Source organism: Carettochelys insculpta, chromosome 15 (assembly GCF_033958435.1).
Source record: "Carettochelys insculpta isolate YL-2023 chromosome 15, ASM3395843v1, whole genome shotgun sequence".
NCBI lineage: Eukaryota > Metazoa > Chordata > Testudines > Carettochelyidae > Carettochelys > Carettochelys insculpta.
This window is the reverse complement of record NC_134151.1, coordinates 9,033,061-9,053,542: the sequence shown is the minus strand read 5'-3', so window position 1 is coordinate 9,053,542 and position 20,482 is coordinate 9,033,061. Positions and strand designations below refer to the sequence as shown.

Genomic DNA, 20,482 nt, shown 5'->3' with positions numbered 1-20,482 from the left:
ATGCTGACTCTTATGGCTTGTAATTTAAGGCACCTATACGTCCCCATTCATTTCAATGGGAACTTATGTGTGGATTACAGTGCTGTTCCTACAATTTTTACGACACCTAAAAGCTAGTCACCAGGGTTCTCAGCATCTCAGTGCCTACGTGTGGGCTGCGAGGAGGTGCCTAGCTCTCATAGTGACCCAAGAACAGGGGGAAGCTAGGTTCTCCTCTGCTTGGCTTGCATCTGGGGCATTTTAGTGGAGGATGAAAAGCAGAAGTTCCCTTATAACTTGTAAGTCAGTGGTTGGCTGCTCCCCTGGGACGCTGCCAGTTCCAATGCCCCCTTTGCCTGAGTGAAGGAAGGGATTTGAACAAGGATCGGCCACTTCTCAGGTGAATGCCCAAATCACTGACTCTCAAGTCATTCGAGCCCTCCCTGACCCTATTGAATTATTCAATTACTAAATTAAATAAAGTAGTATAACTTCCATTGGAGAGATTGAGGGAGACCCACCTCAGAATATCCCACAGCTCAGTGGCTAGGGGTCTCAACTAACTGGTCGTTCAAATCCCATCCCCTCATCAGGCAGCAGGAGCACCTGAATGAGTGATGTTCCACGTCTTCAGTGAGTACCCTAAGTGTTATAAGACATGTTGTAATCCTACTCCTTCCCCCTGGAAGTTTGATGGAGATCTAAGCAGCCTCTGGGCTCTCCTATTAAATCAGGCCTCACACACAACTCAGGGAGTTGACCTCCTGCCTTCCCCCAGCTGGTGAATCACTCCAAAGCATAGGTGGGAGAAGGTATCCCGCTGCCCACTGAGGCAGCAGTGCATGTGTTGAGAGGTAGGATATACAGGATCCTAGGGAACTTTCATTGCAAAAACGTAGGTGCCACATGAGTTCAGACACCTCTGACTGTACATGGCAGCTGCACAGGGAGGTTGTGGATTGCAATGGGGCCTGAAAACAAGGCATATGTACCTACATACCTTAGACACTTCTGGAAATGGTGTCCCAGACTGGTATCTCAGAGGCCAAATTGTGGGCAGAACCAAACTTTAGTGTTCAAGATAAAAATCCTGAGACTGGGGGTTGAAAGTGCTGTTAAGAGGCTAGGCTCCAATTCTGCAAACATCAAAGGTGTTGTCATCTTCCAAAAGAAGTCCCATGAATTATAATTTCTTTCCTCTGGAGCTCTTGCTGACAGTCCATTGCCAAGAAATGGAGGGGGCGGGGAAATAACCACTAGACTCATTTGCTCCACCTGTTGACTCTGCAGGAGGGACTAATAATAAGTAACATGATCCCAGAAGTATGTCCTCATCATTGCTCATTCTGAGCCATGGACAAAGATGTGTTGGTGTGAAGTTGCTGAACAAAAACAGCCACGTTAATTTGTACTGCATTCACATTTGACATCTATTATATGAAAAAAAGGAAGACAATTGTATGAGGAATGTAATTATTTTCATACTTATGAGGGAATAGCTCACAAAACAGATATTAAAAAACCCCTCAAATGGTATTGATGGGGAATCACTATAATTTACATGTTAGCTAGTGTTATCTGTGGTAGTATTATTGCAAGAGAAAATCATGAATAGACTCATGCCCTTTTGTTTGTAAATTTACTGTATGTTAAAGGCATGTGTCTGATAACTGGAAGCAAATGAATTGTTAAAACTTCCATGTGATGCAATCTATTTTTTACATTTTAAATGCACCAATGATATATTAAATATGATAATTTGAGAAAATCTAGTATGGTAAAGATATTTGGGCTGTTTCAACATATTCCAAATTATATTGTCTGCAATATACATGGATTTCTGTTTAGACCAATATCCCACAATATGCCATTTTCAAAAATTATTATTATTTGATCTAGAAGGTCGAGAAATCTTGGTTTCGTAATCTTTAAAAAGCAATAGAAAGGATTGTTTTCATGAACTGCTTATATTTCTCTGATATGTGGGTGGAATGAAAGAAAAATGAGAGCACATTTGTTTAGCAGCCAATGGAATGCACTTAGAGATTCACATCAGAGCATTTTAAACATTTCAAGAGTTCATACAAAGCTCTAAAAATAGACTTTGGTATTGCTAATAAAGACAGATGTGCCCTGAGGTTTGCATCCCTTCAGCATTTGATCTCAAAGGGATAACATAAAGCAGTATATCTACTCCAAAATGCATGTGAATTTTGACAAGTTTTGGCAAAAAGCGGGTCAGTTTAATACCCTAGTCTTAAAACTGGGACTCAGTCCAAGAACCTTAGGTGTCAAGAATCTGTGTCTGCCAAATTACCTAGAGTCTGTTAAGGCTGCTGAGTAGCTGCAGACCTGCCAGTACAGGGTCAATTCAGAAATGAAGCTTTTCATTACCTGTCTTCTCTGTGTAACTGCAAATTGAAGGTGGTGGGAAATGTTGAAAACGCTTCATGGGAAAATGAAAAGTTTTTAATTTGGGCTGAATGATGAAATCTCAGTTCACTTTTTACTTATTCCTTTTGCAAAACAATTCCAAGTTGTTTTCGTACTGATTGAGAGAGAACCAACTACTGGAAATCAAGATTCAGGGCAAGGTGTGCAAATGTCAGAAGTTATGATTGAAAGTTACACACAAACTGTAATTTGGCAAATTAATTGTGCGAACTATAAATATTCCTTCCCGAGCTCTCTTCTTTTGGAGAAGTAGACTTTGAGACCATAGTGCCATAGGAAGGGAAAAAACTGACATTACTGAGAGAATTATTCAGAGGAGCAAGAGTTTATAGCAGGGGTCAACAACCTTTCTTTGGCTTAAATTTAACCTTTTGGCCTCTACCTGTGGTTTGAGTGCCAGTGATACTTTTTAAAGTCACTAATAGTCCTACTTACGACAGCTTCATTAATAAATTAAAATGCCTAGTTTTACCATTTAGGTGGTGGTTGCAAGCATTAGCTGGACTTTTGTTAATCCACAGGCGACATGACTTTGAGCAAGCTCCTGACTGCATGGGGCAGGAGATGTGGGGCTGAGCACTCACCTCTTGTGCCGAGGAAAATTGGCTCATGTGATACTCTTGGTACCCATGCTGGGGGTTGCTAACCCCTGGTTTATAGTGATGGTCCATAGAATCCAGGGAAGGTGGAATGGCTCTGTACAGTTCTGATGATCTCATAGTTATGAAACTGGGCAAAGTTCAAAAGCTGGGAGAACAAATACTAATGGAAAAACATCTGTCAGAAAACAAATGGACTGACACTGGTGAATAGCTCCACTGAAATCAGTGGAGGTGCACCAACGTTAAACCAGTGGAAATGAGAAGTAAATCTGACACACAGCGCCAAAGTGGCAAAGATATTTCAGCACCTAAAAATGAAGACATGCACCTATTAAGATGCACCAAAGCACCAAAGGAGATTGTTAGATTTTATTTCAATGGGAATTAACACCTAAAGTCCTTAAATTTTCCACAAGGCTCCTAGCTGTGTGTTTATGTGCTGAAGTACCTTTGAAAATATGGCCCTAGGTGCCTAAGTCTTCTTTGAAAATGGGACCTAGGCTCTTAAGGCTATTTTGAAAATGTATCTAAAACCTTGTATTGCTAGAATGACCTTCCAGAATATTTTTCTCTACATCAGCAAGTTTGCGGATGATGCAAAACTAGGGGGAGAGGTAGATTTGTTGGAGGGTAGAGAGAGAATCCGGAGGGACTGGATAAATTGGAGGACTGAGCCAAAAGAAATCTGATGTGGTTCAATAAGGAGAAGTGTAGAGTCCTGCACCTGGGGCGGAAGAATCCCAAGCATTTTTACAGGCTGGGGACTGACTGGCTCAGCAGCATTACGATGGAAAGGGACCAAGGGGTTATGATGGATGAAAGGCTGGATATGAGTAAACAGTGTGCCCTTGTAGCCAAGAAGGCTAACGGCATACTAGGGTGCACTGGGAGGAGCATTTCAAGCAGATCTAGAGAAGTAGTTATTCCTCTTTATTCGGCACTGGTGAGGCCACATCTGGAATACTGTGTCCAGTTTTGGGCCCCCCAGTATGAAAAGGATGTGGATTTGCTCGAGCAGGTTCAGTGAAGGGCAGCAAAAATGATTAAGGGTCTGGAGCACAAGACCTATGAGGATAGGCTGAGGGATTTGGGCTTGTTAGTTTGCAGAAGAAAAGACTGAGGGATAATTTAATAGCAGCCTTCAACTTCCTGAAGGGGAGCTCTAAAAAGGAGGGTGAGAAACTGTTCTCGGTGGTGTCAGATGGCAGAACAATGAGTAATGGTCTGAAGTTGAAGAGGGAGAGGTGTAGGTTAGATATTAGGAAAAAATTATCCCTTGAGGTTTTTAAGTCCCAGCTGGACAAGGTCCTGGCTGGGATGACTTAGTGAGGTTGAGCCTGCTTGAAGCAGGGGCTGGACTAAATGACCTCCTGAGGTTCCTTTCTGCCCTGTGATTCTGATAGCAAACCTGGAGTGATGTTTCAGTAATCACAAATCACCCTCCCACATAAGGCCATTCATCTCCATTCAGCAAATACACACCTCTATATCAGAGGGATAGATGTGTTAATCTGAATCTGAAAAAAACAAGTCCTGCAGCACCTTATAGGCTAACAGATATTTGGGAGCATAAACTTTCATGGGCAAAGACCCACTTCATCATGAAAGCTTATGCTCCAAAATATCTGCTAGTTACAAGGTGCCACAGAACTTCTTGTTGTTTTTGCAAACATCTCTATATGGATTAAGTTTTAATTTCCTTGCATACATATTGGTCTGGTTTGAGTACATATAGATCTGGTCAATATGCTGATATGAGTTGTGTTAATTTAGATCCAGAGTGAATCAGAGTAAATATAGTCAGAATACTGTCCGTAGTCTGTTTATAAACACCACACTTGTTTTCGTGATTAGCACCAATTGTGTTTCTTTTTCAGTCTTGTGTCTCTTATAAGAGGTCAAGTAGTGACTACAGATGGGACTCCACTCGTTGGAGTCAATGTGTCATTTGTCAAGTATCCAAAGTACGGCTACACCATCACTCGTCAGGATGGCACGTAAGTGAAGTTATTTCATTCTGCACCTACTTAGTATGTAATATCTGTGCTGATTAACAGATGGTGCTATCTAGTGGAACCATGTGGCATCATGCATAGAATTCCTACTGGGCCAAAGAGCTATCAAGTAAACACAAAAGTAATTTTTCACATAGCATTTTGAATACTAACGGAAAGTAAATATAAAAAGGCTGAGTTTTGATAATAATGTGTTAGCAGTCAGACTTACTTTCAAATAAATTGCCCTGTATCTATGAAAACATTTGTGGACTACAGCAATATCCAGCTGAGACCAGAAATATTTCAGTTTAAAATGCAAGGCAGGCCAACATGCGGCTGAAAAAAAGTATCATTATAGAACAGTATATTTTGTTAAAAGTTCCCTTCTGCCTCTATCTTTCCTTTTTGAAGATCCACTATCTTTAGAGTTTCTTCAGGGTAGAACATAATCAAAAGATTCTAATTGAATATACTTAGACAATTCCCTGCTGTGTGAAGAGCTGCTTTTTTCCCTCTTGTATCATCGGATTTGAAATGCACACCAGCACAGCTCAAACAAAAATGAAAGTGTCATGGTTTAGCTAATTTATTGGACATGGCATGAAAACAAAACATCTATTGAAAATGCACTGTCAATATTTGCAGTTTTCTATGTATTTAGAGTCCACAAAAATTTTGAATTGGAATAAGGGGCATGAATCAACACAGAGGGTATGTGAGTTTCCATCCAGTCCAGTGTATTACTCGTTATCAAACTAATGTGTAGTAGTTTGAAATCAATAGCATTACTCTGTGGTAACTCAGTTGTGAATCAGGCCCTGTTATGTTATTGTTTTACATTATTCTATATACTGGATAATTCAGTTCATTGCATTGCCAAGAGAAAATATAACGCATGAAATTTAACCATTCTAGCACTCTCTTGCAAGAGAGATCCATGAGTATTTTACTTATGGAGGCCAGATTTCCAAGGGCTAATGGGCATGCGTATTTAAATTGTAGTTGGGATGGGAGTTAAATGTGAGGGGTTTGTGCTTCTTAGAGGCAATGGGTGTGGGCGGGGGGCATGTGGAGTCATATGCCCCCATTCCATATTTCTGACAGGGTTATGTGTCCTGCCCTGAACCCTGATGCATACCACCAGAACTTTTAAACTGTATTATTCTCCCCACCCCCGTCAACAGTTACCTGTCATCTCTGGGCTTCTGAAAAGTGGTAGATCAATGATCCTGGAGACAAAAATTATTTGCTGAGCCACGAAACAAACACAAGTGTCCCATTACTTCTCTACCAGTGTCCTACATTACAGCATTGCTCCGGGGCACAGAACCTGAGAGAAAAGCTCATTCAGTATTCAGGCTCAGTAAGACCTTGCCTTTTCTGTTGAGAATGTTTATAGGGTTGCTGATTAGCATCAGATGCGGTGGTCGTTTGGAGAGATGGACCTTTGTTCACTTAAGAAAGTCTGTGAGAGTGGTATTTAAGGCCATGACAACATTGCCCTCTAGTCAGTGTCACTTTTATTGGTCAGGGTGTGAGAAAAAGATCCCGATGGACAAAAGTTTTACCAAGAAAACGCACATGGGTGGACTGTGCTTTGTCGGGGAGACAACCTCCTGCTCACTAAACCACCACCCTGGGTTAGGGGTGGTCTTATTTTGTCAGCTCTCTCCTACTAACGAAGAGTGGCTGTACAGCATACCTTACAGCAGCACTGCTGTAGCGGCACAACTATGCTGCAGTAAATTGCACAGTGTAGACACAGCCCAAGTTATTGGTGATCATGTCTGAATTTCAACCTGCAGCTTAGACGTTAATGGTTCCACTTTCCATTATGACCTGCCTGAGACAAGATGCATGTTTTAAATCTTATCATTAATTTCCATTTGGTGGGAATGTGATCACTGTGGAACTATTCAATCTGGTCACCTCTTATGTTAAGCCCACATTTTCCTAGGTTTGACTTGATTGCAAATGGTGGGGCTTCCCTAATTCTGCACTTTGAGCGAGCCCCCTTCATGAGTCAGGAGAGGACGGTATGGCTGCCATGGAATAGCTTCTACGCCATGGATACACTAGTGATGAAAACTGAGGAGAACTCCATTCCTAGCTGTGATTTAAGTGGCTTTGTCCGTCCTGATCCAATCATCATTTCATCACCACTTTCAACGTTCTTCAGTGATGCTCCTGGTCAGAATCCCATTGTACCGGAAACCCAGGTATGAATTGTGGGAGTGAAAAGAATGTAGACACACTTGCTCACTATGATAGCCACACAACAGAGATGATACATCCAATTATCAGAGTTTCACCATCCACTCACTGGACTTTATTTGTGACCCTTGTGTATTGATTCTCACAGATGAGCCAAAAGACAGACTTCTCTAATGAAGCTTAAAGAAGCGGTGCTAGGCTTATCTCACCCAGGCATCTCTCTTTTGACTACCTTATGCTCTCTCCTACTGCCTCTCATTATCACATTGTATATGGAGTCCTGTGTATTTCTAACTATAGCTGAAGCTATTTCAAGTGAATTTTGCAAAAACTTTGTGTATGCAACTAACCACAAGCTGCTTTCTCTTATGCTAGTCAGGGGGATAAATGATAAGGGGTTATTTAATGATCTACACTGGTATTATTATTATTATTATTACTATTATTATTGCTGGTTTGTTCCATCTTGGCATGCCTCTTGCTTTATACCGATTGTCAGAGGAAGTTGGAGGTTCATATAATTACAGCCTCCTGTGGCCCCTATGTATATAACTAGCAATAAAGCCTGTTGTTTTTATTTACACTTTTTCCACGAGACTGTTTTCAGAAAGAAAACATAAGAGCGACACATTTATTAATCCAGAAATCACCTCAACTGCATCACTGCAGCAGGGCAAGGATACAAATTTTCAGCCATAGAAAACATGTTCGTGCATAAGTAAAATTCAAAGAGATATCTATTCTAAATAAAGAGTACAGGGGCAAGTTTAATGTGTCAGCTCTGTGTTTCCATCCAGGTTCTTCATGAAGAAATTGAGCTCCCTGGTTCCAACATAAAGCTCTGCTACCTGAGTTCACGTACGGCTGGATACAAATCTTTGCTTAAGATCGCCATGACCCAATCTATTGTGCCACTGAATCTAATTAAAGTTCATCTGATGGTAGCTGTGGAAGGGCATTTGTTTCAAAAATCATTCCAAGCATCCCCTAATTTGGCATATACATTTATCTGGGACAAAACTGATGCATATGGCCAAAAGGTTTATGGATTGTCCGATGCTGTAGGTACGTCATGATGTTCAAATGCTAAAACTTTCAAATGATAATGATCTTAAAAACCTATGTAACTCCTTTTATAGCAGTACATGAAAATGTGAACAATTGCTGTAAGGTTTTGACAAATAGATACGATAGCCATGTGAATCTGGAAAGATAATCCAATTTCAAAGATCTGCTTGCTCCTGCACTTTCACAGTATTCTAAAGACTTGCCCACAATAGCACCTCTTCTCTGAAAAACTCACACATCCCATGTAAATATACGTAGTCTGAGTGTGCATAGACATACATGCTAAAACAAGATGTTGCCATCTCTAATCCCAATTTAAATGAGCTGTTACATACCAGATGGAAAAAATGCAATTAAATTAAATATAATAAGTAAATGTGGTGGCTATCAGGATAATTCAAAGTTGAATCCCAGATTGTAACATAATAGCAGAATTTTTATTTGATTTTTTTTAATGATTTTTCCTACTTTCCCCTCATCCAACTGGTCATTTCTCAAAGCCAATTATTCAATGAAAAGGTCACCAGGTCCCTGCAGACTACAAGGGAATCACATTTCAAGCTGAATTAAGTCAAAGATCTGAGTTTAATATTGTGAAATGAAAGAGAAGAATCTAATCACTCCATCCCATTTACATTATCTGGGAAACAATTTTCTTACTATTTGGAAAGCCATTGTCTTACTGTGTGAAAAACTGTACAGTCATTTTCATTCGCTGTTTAAGCAGTAATCACCATTTTCCCCTAGTTTCTGTGGGCTTTGAATATGAGACTTGTCCCAGCCTGATTTTATGGGAGAAGAGGACAGCGCTGCTGCAAGGCTTTGAACTAGATCCCTCAAATCTAGGGGGCTGGTCTTTGGATAAACATCATGTGCTTAATGTCAAGAGTGGTGAGTTAACTGGCTTCCCATGTTTTCTGAACTACATGCTCTCTAGTAACTCCCATCCATCTGTAGAAACTTCATTGCATGGTTTGTAGTTACATGAGTCCAAATCCAGTTTCAGTGTTTTTCTTGCTACATTTCTGAAAAGTTCTGTAAAGTCTGAAATGTTTTTGTATCTAAGAATTATTGTCTCATTTTACCAAGAATCACTTCTTACCCTGCCATGAAGTAGCACATTCTTAAATTCCCAAGCTTTTCCTTCTGCTCCACTGATCCTTTATCTTCCTCCCCTTATTCTGCCAGTCTCCTCTGGGTCTTTTTCTGATACCTTGGCTGCATCTACACTAGCAAGTGTTTTTGGAAAAGCCGGGCCTTTTTGCAAAAAACCTGCACAGCGTCTACACACAAAATGCACTCTCTCGATCTGAAATTGAAAGAACACAGCCCTTCTTCTGCTGGCCTTTTTCAGAAAGATTCTTTTGAAAAAAAGTGTGTGTGTTGATGCTCTACAGGCCTTTCTTTCGAAAAAGCAGTCCTCATGGCACTGGATTCTTCTATCCCTGGCCCGTTCTTTCTACAGGGCTGGAGCTGTGTGGACGCTCTCTATCGAAAGAGCAGCTTGATCTTTCGATCCATTTATTTTGTGTAGACGTGATCTTTTGAAAGAAGTTTTTTCAGAAGATCTCATCTGGAAGACCTTCTTTCAAAGGATCACTGTAGTATAGGCGCTGCTCTTGTGTATGCCTTTGTCTTCTGTAATCCTCCTAAAGCATAAGCCTAGGGAAAACTCTGAGAAATACATGGCGTGACCTGGGAGACCCCAGTACCTCGATAGTCATAATATCAAACATAAATTGGACTTGAGTCAAATTAGAGTTAAAACAGAGGCCAGGGACATGGCAATTGAAGTGACCAAGTGGCATCAGATGAGAGGACACATGCTGCTGCAGCACTAACCCTGAAGGGAGTTCTCTATTTCATTGCACAATAACTCTATCCCAGGCAAACCTGAAAAAATGCCATTTTCGGACCTACCATGGTGTTAGGGATTCACAATATGAGGAACTGGGAAATGTTAGGACAGGAATCTAGTAATGCACATACCAGCCAGAAATACCTTCATCAGTTTCTTCCCTTCTGAACTTGGGATGTTTTTCCACTGGGCATGAGGGAGATGCGCAGACACTTAAAAGCAGCCTTTGAGCATAAAGCACTTTGTGCAAATATTTGTATCATCTTTGAAGGCCTCTGGAAACAGGGAAGTAAGGTTCATTGTAATTCTAAATTTTGACCCCTTCGCATTGGGTTCTAGGGGAGATCATAAAGAAATAGTGTTTCTATGTTTTTACTTTCTAGCGGACTCTGAATTCTGCTAGAAGTTGTATTGAGGTATTTTTGGATTGGGTTTTGTTTTTTTCTTTTTTTGCCTGTTTCTTTCATCAAATTTGCTTGGCTAGAATTTAGCCATGAGGAAATACTTCCCATAAGAACCAAGAATAGGCTTGAGAAGACTCTGGGGACGGGGGATAGATAATGAGACTCAATTTTTTTTAATATGTTGAAGCAGGTAATCTGTTAAATGCCAGTTTTGACTCAGACTGTAAGGATCTGTTTAATGAGCTAACTGAAGTACTGACTGTGGCAGTATATGAAGAAACTTATTTTAAGTAGCCTTAGGACACCTGAAATTCTTAAGAAGCTGGACAAAAAGAGTTTAGGTAGCATTTGTAGGTCAGTAACAGGCTTTAAATGGCCAAGATTTCAGCGCACAAGTTATTCTTATTGCTGTAATTATCTTACTTTCTGTATATGGTCCATGCAGTTATGCAATTTTTCTGCAACTAAATTATTTATATTATAACAAGCACCTAAAATGGGCCATGTGATTCACACACATGAGCCGCGTCTACACGTGCACGCTATTTCGAAGTAGCGGTGGCAACTTCGAAATAGCGCCCGTCACGTCTGCACGTGTTGGGCGCTATTTCGAAGTTGAAATCGATGTTAGGCGGTGAGACGTCGAAGTCGCTAACCCCATGAGGGGATGGGAATAGCGCCCTACTTCGACGTTCAACGTCAAAGTAGGGAACGTGTAGACGATCCGCGTCCCGCAACATCGAAATAGCAGGGTCCTCCATGGCGGCCATCAGCTGGGGGGGGTTGAGAGACTCTCTCTCTCCAGCCCCTGCGGGGCTCTATGGTCACCATGTGCAGCAGCCCGTAGCCCAGGGCTTCTGGCTACTGCTGCTGCAGCTGGGGATCCATGCTGCATGCACAAGGTCTGCAACTAGTTGTCGGCTCTGTGTATCTTGTGCTGTTTAGTGCAAGTGTGTCTGGGAGGGGCCCTTTAAGGGAGCGACTTGCTTTTGAGTCTGCCCTGTGACTCTGTCTGCAGCTGTGCCTGGCACCCTTATTTCGATGTGTCCTACTTTGGCGTGTAGACGTTCCCTCGCAGCGCCTATTTCGATGTGGTGCTGCCCAACGTCGACGTTGAACATCGACGGCACCAGCTCTGGAGGATGTGTAGACGCTATTCATCGAAATAAGCTATTTCGATGTAGCGTGCACGTGTAGACGTAGCCATGGAGAGAGATATGGCCTTACCAATAGGAGCGTATCGTCTGAAAAAGAACAAATATTTCTACAGCCATAACATAGTTAACTGTGCATTGCAAAACAAAGTGAAGCTCCATTAATTACTTAATATGCAGTTGCTAACTACTCTATTTCTCTCCAATTATTCCTATTAGTCTATTTTTGTCATCACTTCTTCTGTTTCCTTCTTTGTCTACATCTACACTACAGCTATCTGCTGACAAAGTTACTGTCAGAAGTGACTTTCCAGCAAAACTTCTGTTGACAGATTGCATCTACACATAGAGTGGATTGCTCTTTCAATCTTCTATCGACAGAGAGCAGCCAGACTGCCTGGCCCTCTCTTGATAGAACAGCTGACCAGAAACTCTGCAAACAGATTGCATCTACACATAAAAGCAGATCGAACGAGCAATCCGCTCTGTCAATGGCAAGAAGCCAGATTGCCTGGCCCTCTCTCAACAGAATGGCTGACCAGAAACTCTGCAAACAGGGCTGCCCATTGAACCAGAAGCCCCGTATCTAGACAAAAGGGCTCCAGAGCATCTACATGGCTGTTTTGTTAACAGAAAACTGCCATGAAAGGCATTATACCTGAACATGGAGCGGTATAAAGCTGCTCATGGATGTGCCAAGTTTTTTCAACAGACTGTCAGCAAAGCCCCTTTTGCACATAGACGCTCTGTGGGTTTTTCTGACAAAAGCCCAGTTATGCCAGAAAAACCTTCTCATGTAGACATAGCCTTTATGTCTTAGACATTGTGCCTTAAGCTAATAATTATGCAGTCAGACCTAAAATGGTTACTGTTCTTCATGTTTTTTACTAGCAAAACTAAGGGAGTTGGAGACTTGTGTCCCTTGCTTATTTTTTTCACAAGTTGGAGAATACTTAATTACATGAGAAACCTAGGTGTAGTATTCAAAATTAGTAAAGTTAGTTTATTTAACACATACATTCATGGATGCTATGTGACAGGTTGAATTCTGTGGCATATTCTATGTACCAGCATATGCATTGGACCTTTGCATATGGTGTGATGTTTGTAACACATGTGCGCTCATGGCCATGATATAAACCTCTTCACTTAAAGACACAGTATGTGGATTTTTAAATGAACAGGCATCTGTTCGTTTTCTCCAGTGTTTTATTTGGCCAGGTTGTTAGTGGTAGCTTGTCTGTGCTGTTTAGAGGCACAGTATCTTGCAGACCCAGAGGAAGCAGGACTTCCTTCATCCCTCAGGGTTGTTGGCTGGCAGTCTCAATTCAGATATTCTTCCCAGCCACAGAAATCAAGATGTTTCTCTGCACACTTTCCTTTTAGCCCTTGGAAGTCCCTTTAGACATTTTGCTTGTGTCTAAGAGTTTTCCCTTTCTTCTCCTTCATCTCTTTTGCTGTCCTTGGACAAGTGAGGAGGACAGCAAGAGGGATCAAGAGAGGGAGAGGCAGAGAAGGAAGAGGACATGAGAGGTAACACAAAATCTTCCCCAAAGAGAGGGCTCAGGGGCTATGCTCATGAAGAAAAAGTGCTGTCCGTTTTTTGTCTCTTTGCTTTCAACTCAATGACATATAACAGTGGTCCTCCTTTAAGCTGCTTCTATAGGATGGGAGAAGAAAGAGATATACAACAATGATTTGACTCAGAACAATAGGGTACTATATTGTCTTCTAAGATGATCCAACCTTACACTTTTAATTTTGCTTCTACCTGAGCAACTCTTTTGCTCAGGCTGCCCTGAAAACAACTATCCCTCTCCACAATGTGGTGTTGTGAGATCATGCAACTGAAGGTACTTCACCTTACACCCTGCAAACATCAGTTGTTAAAACGGAACTCCTCTAAAGGCCAACTTTCCAAATTACCATAGTAATCACTTCCATTTCCTTTCACTGTTAGGAATACTGCATAAAGGCAGTGGAGAGAATCAGTTTCTAACTCAGCAGCCAGCTGTGATCACCAGTATTATGGGAAATGGGCGCCGAAGGAGCATCTCCTGCCCAAGTTGCAATGGTCTTGCAGAAGGAAACAAGCTTTTGGCCCCTGTGGCACTTGCAGTGGGAATTGATGGAAGCCTCTTTGTTGGGGATTTTAACTATATTCGGCGCATCTTCCCATCTAGGAATGTCACCAGTATTTTGGAATTAAGGTAAGGTGTCAAATGTAGCCCTCTGACTGATGTTATCTGTGCTGAAACCCAGTTTTCCTATTGCTTGTTTTAATTTTCTAAAGCACTGTCACTTGACACCTGATAAGTTTCCAGTGTGGAAATGCAGAAAAGCATAGCTCCAGATCTATGGATGATACAGCAACAAACGTTAATGGAGGAGAAAAAAATCGAAGATGATCAAAGAAAAATAAATTTGTTTTCAATTTTTATTAATCACTTATTACAGTGTCTCTTTACTATTAGACTAGGCCTACCTGGTTTTCAAGAAAATGGTGAGTCAGAGCAATGCACCAGGGCCGTAAAGCAGGGCAGGGAACCCTTTTTTGTGGTCTGGAGCCACTAACCCACAGGAAGATCAGCCAGGGACCATGTAACAGTGAAAACCAAATGCTTCAGTACCACAGGCAGGCGTTTGGAGACTGAGGTTAAGGGCTTCCCTGCAGGTGAGATTAACTCTTCTGGGGCCCCACAGTGATATCAAAAATCGGGGTTCAGGGTGTGGGAGGAGTCTGCTGGGGAGCACAAGTGTGGTCTGAATGGAGGGAGGGTGCAGGAGTGGGCTGGGAGTAGGTGTTTGGGGACTGTACAGGAAGAGACTAAAGACAGGGGATCTGGGTGGAAGAGGGGGCAGGAGTGGGATAGCTTTTGGGGATCTGGGTGGGAGGTAAGGTGCACAAGCGGGCTGGGGGCAGCAGTGGGCATTCAGAAGCAGACAATGTGAGGGGTCTGGGCAGGAGGCAGGGCGCAGTGATGGGCTGAGAGTGGGGGTCTATGTGGGAGGGTGTGCAAGAGCAGGATGGGGGCTCTGGGCAGGAGGAGAGGGCAGAAGCAGGCTGAGGGGAGGCACTTGCCTCCATGCTCTGCTGCTGCCTCCCCCTCTCCTGGCTGGGAAAACAGCAGCAGTGGGAGAAAAGCCTCTCCAGGGAGCTTTTTCTCCAGCTGCTGCCAGGAACTGCCCTAATTCCAGCCAGTCAGAGAGACAGGTGAAGCCTCTCTATACTGTCATTCCTCCAGTCAGACGGGGGAGCGGGGAGTGGTGGTGGCACCGCTTCCTGCCCTCCATATGCCTCATCAGAGCCTGTGGGCTGGAGTCAGCTCCGACCTGCCTGATCTGGCCAGCTAGGCTCAGAGCTCCCCATCCACCACCCAGTCCAGTCCAGATGCTGGTGAAGGGAGCCCTGAGCACTGGGGTCTGGATCCAGGCAAGCCATGGGCCAGATCTGGACCTCAAGTCCGGTTCCTCACCCCTGCTTGAGCTCAGAAGAGGTTGTGATATCAGTATTTGGATGGCCACTGTCCCCACTTCTTTCTCCTTCCTCACATTTTTAAATATCTTTCTTTAGATTCAGTCACTGCAGCTAAAGTCAGGCTGATATCACAGAGCAGCGTGTGTAATCAGGATACTATAGTTATTAAAAGTTACCTCACTGTTCACAAACAATTGCTGAGGATTTGGTCACATAAACAGAAAAGGTACCAGTGTATTGTGAGCCATTTCACTCATTTCTCTTCACTGCCTTTGTTCTTCCCTCTGGGAAAGGGAAGCCCGCAAACCTCACCCATGTGGCTAGTCCTTGCTGCTTAGTCTTTGGACAGAAATTAATTCCTTACACAAGGAAAAATTATATGATTGGGTCCAACCTGAACGTCGTCTTCGTACTTCTGCAGCTGACTTGTTGGGTGTCAAGAGATGCACTGTGATCAAACTACTGCTCTTGTAAACTTCAAAGAGTTGCCAAAAACCTCAAGAAATTCTAATAGCTCGGCTAGTTCTCTAATTCCCCCGTAACCAACTGCTTCACTTTCAGGACCTATAAACATAGCAAAATGGCTGGCTAGGAAGAGATAAATGGATCTGATTTTGGTCTCCCACCAGTTTTCCACTGATGTAATTCTGTTGACTTAAGTGGTGTGAGTCCTGTTTTATATCAGCACAAGTGAGGTCAGAATCAGGACCACTCTATGTTTGAGCCCCTCCCCTGACACCTGTCTTGTGCATTTTGGCACATCAATACCTCCCTACCACTGGGGTGACTTAAAGCATCATTCTAGACAACAGACTGATCATTATTATCAGCAGATGTGAAATAACCACAGACCTTAGTAACTGGCCATGCTTCCTATTGGTAGATCAATATATACTTAGAGTAGGTAATTTGTGTGGCTGTGTGACCCCCATAAACATTTATCATTGTAGAACATCATTGCACTCTATGACTCCTCATTTTACATTATTAATTTATTTCACCCAATCGGGCTGTATACTGCCTTTAGAAAAATAATTATGCCACAGGCTGGGAGGGCAGTCAGTTCAGAGATCAGAATACAAAATCCAAAGGACCTAGACAAATTGGAGAATTGGTCTGACATCAACAAAATAAAATTCATTAAAGATAAGGGCAAAGTACTTCATTTAGGAAGTTAAAAATCAAAGGCACACCTTAAAATTAGGGCTGAAGTGGTAGTAACACTGAAAATGATCTAGAGGTTATAGAGTAAATGTAAGTCAATAATGGAACGTGAAACAGACTAATATTGTTCTGAAGTGTTATGTGTAAGACACAAGAAGTCACTGTCTACTTGGCACTGGTGAGGGCCTCAGCTGGATTGCCATGTCCAGTCTGAACACCACATTTTAGGAAAGTTGTGGAGAAACTGGAAAATGTCCAGAGAAGAGCAACAAAAATGCTAAAAGGTTTAGAAAACCTGAGCAGCATTAGTCTTGATAAAAGAAGACTAATGGAGGCTGTCATAAAGTGGACAGTAATCAATTCTTCATGTCCACTGAAGATAGGACAGGACATAATCAGCTTAATCCTCAGCAAGGATTAGCTATTAGAGAAAAAGTTAACTATACCTATAGTAAAGCACTGTGATCAACTGCCAAAGGATGTTGTGAAATCCCCATCATGGGAGTTTTTTAAGAAGAGATTGGCCTAACATCTGTCAGGGATGGTCTGGGTTGTACTTCGTTCTGCCTCCGCGCAGGAGACTGGACTTAATGACTTCTTGAGGTCCTTTCCAGCCCTGCATTTCTAAGGCTCTATAATGTGTATAAGTAATGGCCTACATTTTCAAACTCAGGTGCCGAATGTCAAACTGTTTATTTCCATGTCACCCCATCATCTCTGAATATCAGTTCACTTTTATAGGTGCCTAGCAGTAGGCTTCCAAGTTTGAAAATGTTGACCCATTGTTTACAAGAGGACTTGTTTGATCGCGCTTCCCTTCTGTCTGTGTGGTAAAGAACAAGTATCAATCTCAGCCTCTTTTGAATATGGAAAAAAAAAAAAGAAAGAAAGCACATCAGCAAAGGTCAGGGTGCTTATTCTTTCTTTATGATTCTCTCTGGCTGCTCTTGTCTTTTATTAAAGTCTATTTTCCACAGCATACTTTTCATGGCCTAATGAAAGTATTTCCTGTTGGGTACTGTTGAAATTCTACAGCAGTCTTGATACAGTCTTTGGACTTATGTTCTTCAATTTACCTCTGCGTTCTCAGAAGGGAATCTGGGTTGAGCCCTGCATATTTTACTCACAGAAAATATCCTCACTCAGAAGAGTGGTCCCATTAAAATCTATAGGACTTCCATGAGTAAGGGTTGGAAGAATTGGGCCCTTAGTTATGAACAAGACCAGAATCCCAAACTGGTATATTTTCTGTTTTATTAAAGCTTATAATATTTCCATAATTAATACCAAAATATTCCTTCATTAGTGGCAGCTAACAAACGTCAATCTGGTCTTACATATGTAGTGTAAATCATGACAAGTAGTTCCATAGAAGTCAGTGGAGTTACATCAATGTAAAATTGTACCTGAGAACAGAAACATGCCTCAGATTTCTCTTTCACTAAGCAGTATAGAATTACCCCAAGATCAGACATCAACTGACATCGTAGCCAGCAAGACCCTTCAGCCATGACTGTCACATGGCTAGATTTACAGAGTGAAACCTGCAAAGTCTCAAGGTTCTGACTGTGCTATAAGAGCTGCTACTCAAGAGTTATGTAAATCTCTTGTATTCTGCTTAATAGCTATGTCCACACTAGCACCCCCCTTTCAAAAGGGGGATACTAATGAGACACTTCAGGATATGCTAATAATATGCTGCAATGAATATGCAGCACTTCATTAGCATAATGGCAGCCATGGAACTTTGAAACTGCCGTTTTCGATCATGTGCGCTCATCTACACGGGTTCCTTTTTGGAAAGGACCCTGACGACATCGAAATCCCCTTATTCCTGTTTGGCTATAGGAGTAAGGGGATTTTAATGTCTGAGGGGTCCTTTCGAAAAGGTCCCCATGTAGACGAGCTGCATGCGATCAAAAGCAGCAGTTTCAAAGTGCCGCGGCTGCCATTATGCTAATGAGGCGCTGCATAGTCATTGCAGCATCTCATTAGTATATCCTGAAGTGCCTTATTAGCATCCCCCTTTCAAAAGGAGGGTGCAGGTGTAGACATGGTCAACATGTATTTTTAAACAAAATTGTACAAACACAAGACCAGCAAAATATCTTAAGTCACATCCAGAAGTGTGAAGGACACTTTCCCTTTGGTCTCATCCCTAAACAGCACACGAGGCATCAAGTGATACAACACAGTCTCTTATTGCTTTGTTATCAAATAAGAATCACTTTGATCCATTTAGAGACTTTCTTGATCAATGCCCGCTTTTACAGTCAGACCTGCTTTAAGCAACTACCACAGCGACCCAGGGGAAAAATGAGCTGCTTCGTAGAAATTAGTCTACAAGTTAAAAAATATTGCCTTGGGAACTGCTTTTGGGTGGCTTGCTTTTAATTGTTAGAGGTGATCCTAGTGCCAGTTTCACTGTATCTTAATCACACCTCTCCATTAAGCCCACTGTATGGTAAACTGCCAACTTCTTCCCCTCTCATCACACAGGATGAACATTTTTCCATATAATGATGATGTCAGTGATCCAGTAACTTTCTTGTAAAATATGCCTTGAGGGAGGGTATCTTAGCAGGGAACTATCTGGTGATTACAACACCCCTGTTGTGTCTCATTCTGAAACCAACCTCAGGCAAGAGTTGAAGAGAGATTTCCTCTCTTAGGTCCTTTTGTACAGTAAAAACAAAATGCTATGTTTGCTTTACCATCTATTCTTCAGCTAACTGTTTGTTCTTTTTTTTTCCTTCTGTTCCCTTTCTATAAAGAAATAAAGAGTTTAAACATAGGTAAGACCAAGAGCTCTTTCCCATATAATTTGATACAGTTTGTTTGCTTCACTGTGTTTGCTTTTTGTGTTGTGTTTTTTGTGTAACGTAATGTTTTTCATGTACCAAATATGGTAACATTTTATGTGCTAATTGTGTGTTATGAATATGATAAGCATTAGCAATTATGAAAGGCAGCCAAAAAGACACCAAATAAGTTCTGACAATAATTAGGAATTTCTAGTAGAATGCCAGTACAATGAACCCAAAGTTAACTTTTACATAAGCATTTCTCCCTGCATTCTGTAATTGGTCTAAATGGCTGAGGCAAAGTACAGCTGTGGCTTTTGTAATGCTGGGAAGGTATCACAGAAGCACTAATGAATGGAAAGTGGGTCAAAAACTTATTTTCACTCGTTAATAACCTTTCTTTCTTTCTTTTCCTGACTGTTAACCATGTGATGGGTTAGTTAGTTTAACTGGGGTTTAAAATTCATTTCTACAGGCTCATTTATCCTGGCATACAAAATCGGTGCTGCTGCAATCAGTGCAGCAGCATAGATTTCGTAGGTCTGGTGAAGACGCAGTAAGTCAATGACAGAACACTCTCCCATCAACTTCAGTGCTCATCCTCCCCAGGAGGTGGAAAGGAAGTCAGCAGGAGAGCATCAAATATCAGCATAGTGCAGTGTAGATGCCATGTTGGGTGATTTTTTCACAGCTCTGAGCAATGTAACTTACAACAACTTAAGCAGCACTGTAGACTAGGCCACTGGTAGGGTTCTAGTTCAAAGATATTAAAGGGAAAATTCTCTCCTTTCTGTGCCACATGAGCATTAAGTCCACTCTCCAGGGTGTCCCCAGCAGTTGTACATCAGCCTCTTGCCTTCCTCCTCACAGCCACAATGGAGATCTGGGGGAGAAGTAGAACAAGGAGGGTGTGTCTACACTTGCATTCCTCTTTCAAGAGAGGAATGCAAGTGTAGACACACCTGGAGTGTGGTCAACGTGTGAAGAGCTGTGTAGTCACTAGATGATGTACGGTTGCTCACCTCTCCTGAGCCCAGGATTAGATGGGTGCAGCAGAGGTTGACTTATTCCCATGCAGCAGTGGAATAAATCAGGAGGAAGGCTGAATGAAGTCATCATCTGCATGGTTATTTATGCTGGTGAGCAGCCATTATTTGCAGTTGTAAAGCTAACCAATTGTTAGGGTGCTTAGAGCTTCATGGATGGGTGGCTTTCTGAGTATTTAAATCTAAGAAACAAGCAAAGTGAACGGCATTACTCTGGCGTAAATGAGAGGAGAATCAGGCTCTCAGACCCACTCCTGCCT

The 20,482-nt window shown here is 42.0% G+C and overlaps 1 protein-coding gene across 1 annotated transcript in view; it reads left to right on the top strand.

Annotated features, from left to right (window-relative positions):
• TENM2 (teneurin transmembrane protein 2) overlaps window positions 1-20,482 on the top strand; it is a 1,128,689-nt gene that overhangs the window by 1,063,836 nt on the left and 44,371 nt on the right. Inside the window, exons 17-22 of the mRNA XM_075010154.1 lie at window positions 4,913-5,032; window positions 6,990-7,251; window positions 8,044-8,311; window positions 9,062-9,205; window positions 13,691-13,940; window positions 19,147-19,167. Coding sequence (XP_074866255.1) covers window positions 4,913-5,032; window positions 6,990-7,251; window positions 8,044-8,311; window positions 9,062-9,205; window positions 13,691-13,940; window positions 19,147-19,167 — 1,065 coding nt within the window. The remainder of the gene's footprint in view (window positions 1-4,912; window positions 5,033-6,989; window positions 7,252-8,043; window positions 8,312-9,061; window positions 9,206-13,690; window positions 13,941-19,146; window positions 19,168-20,482) is intronic.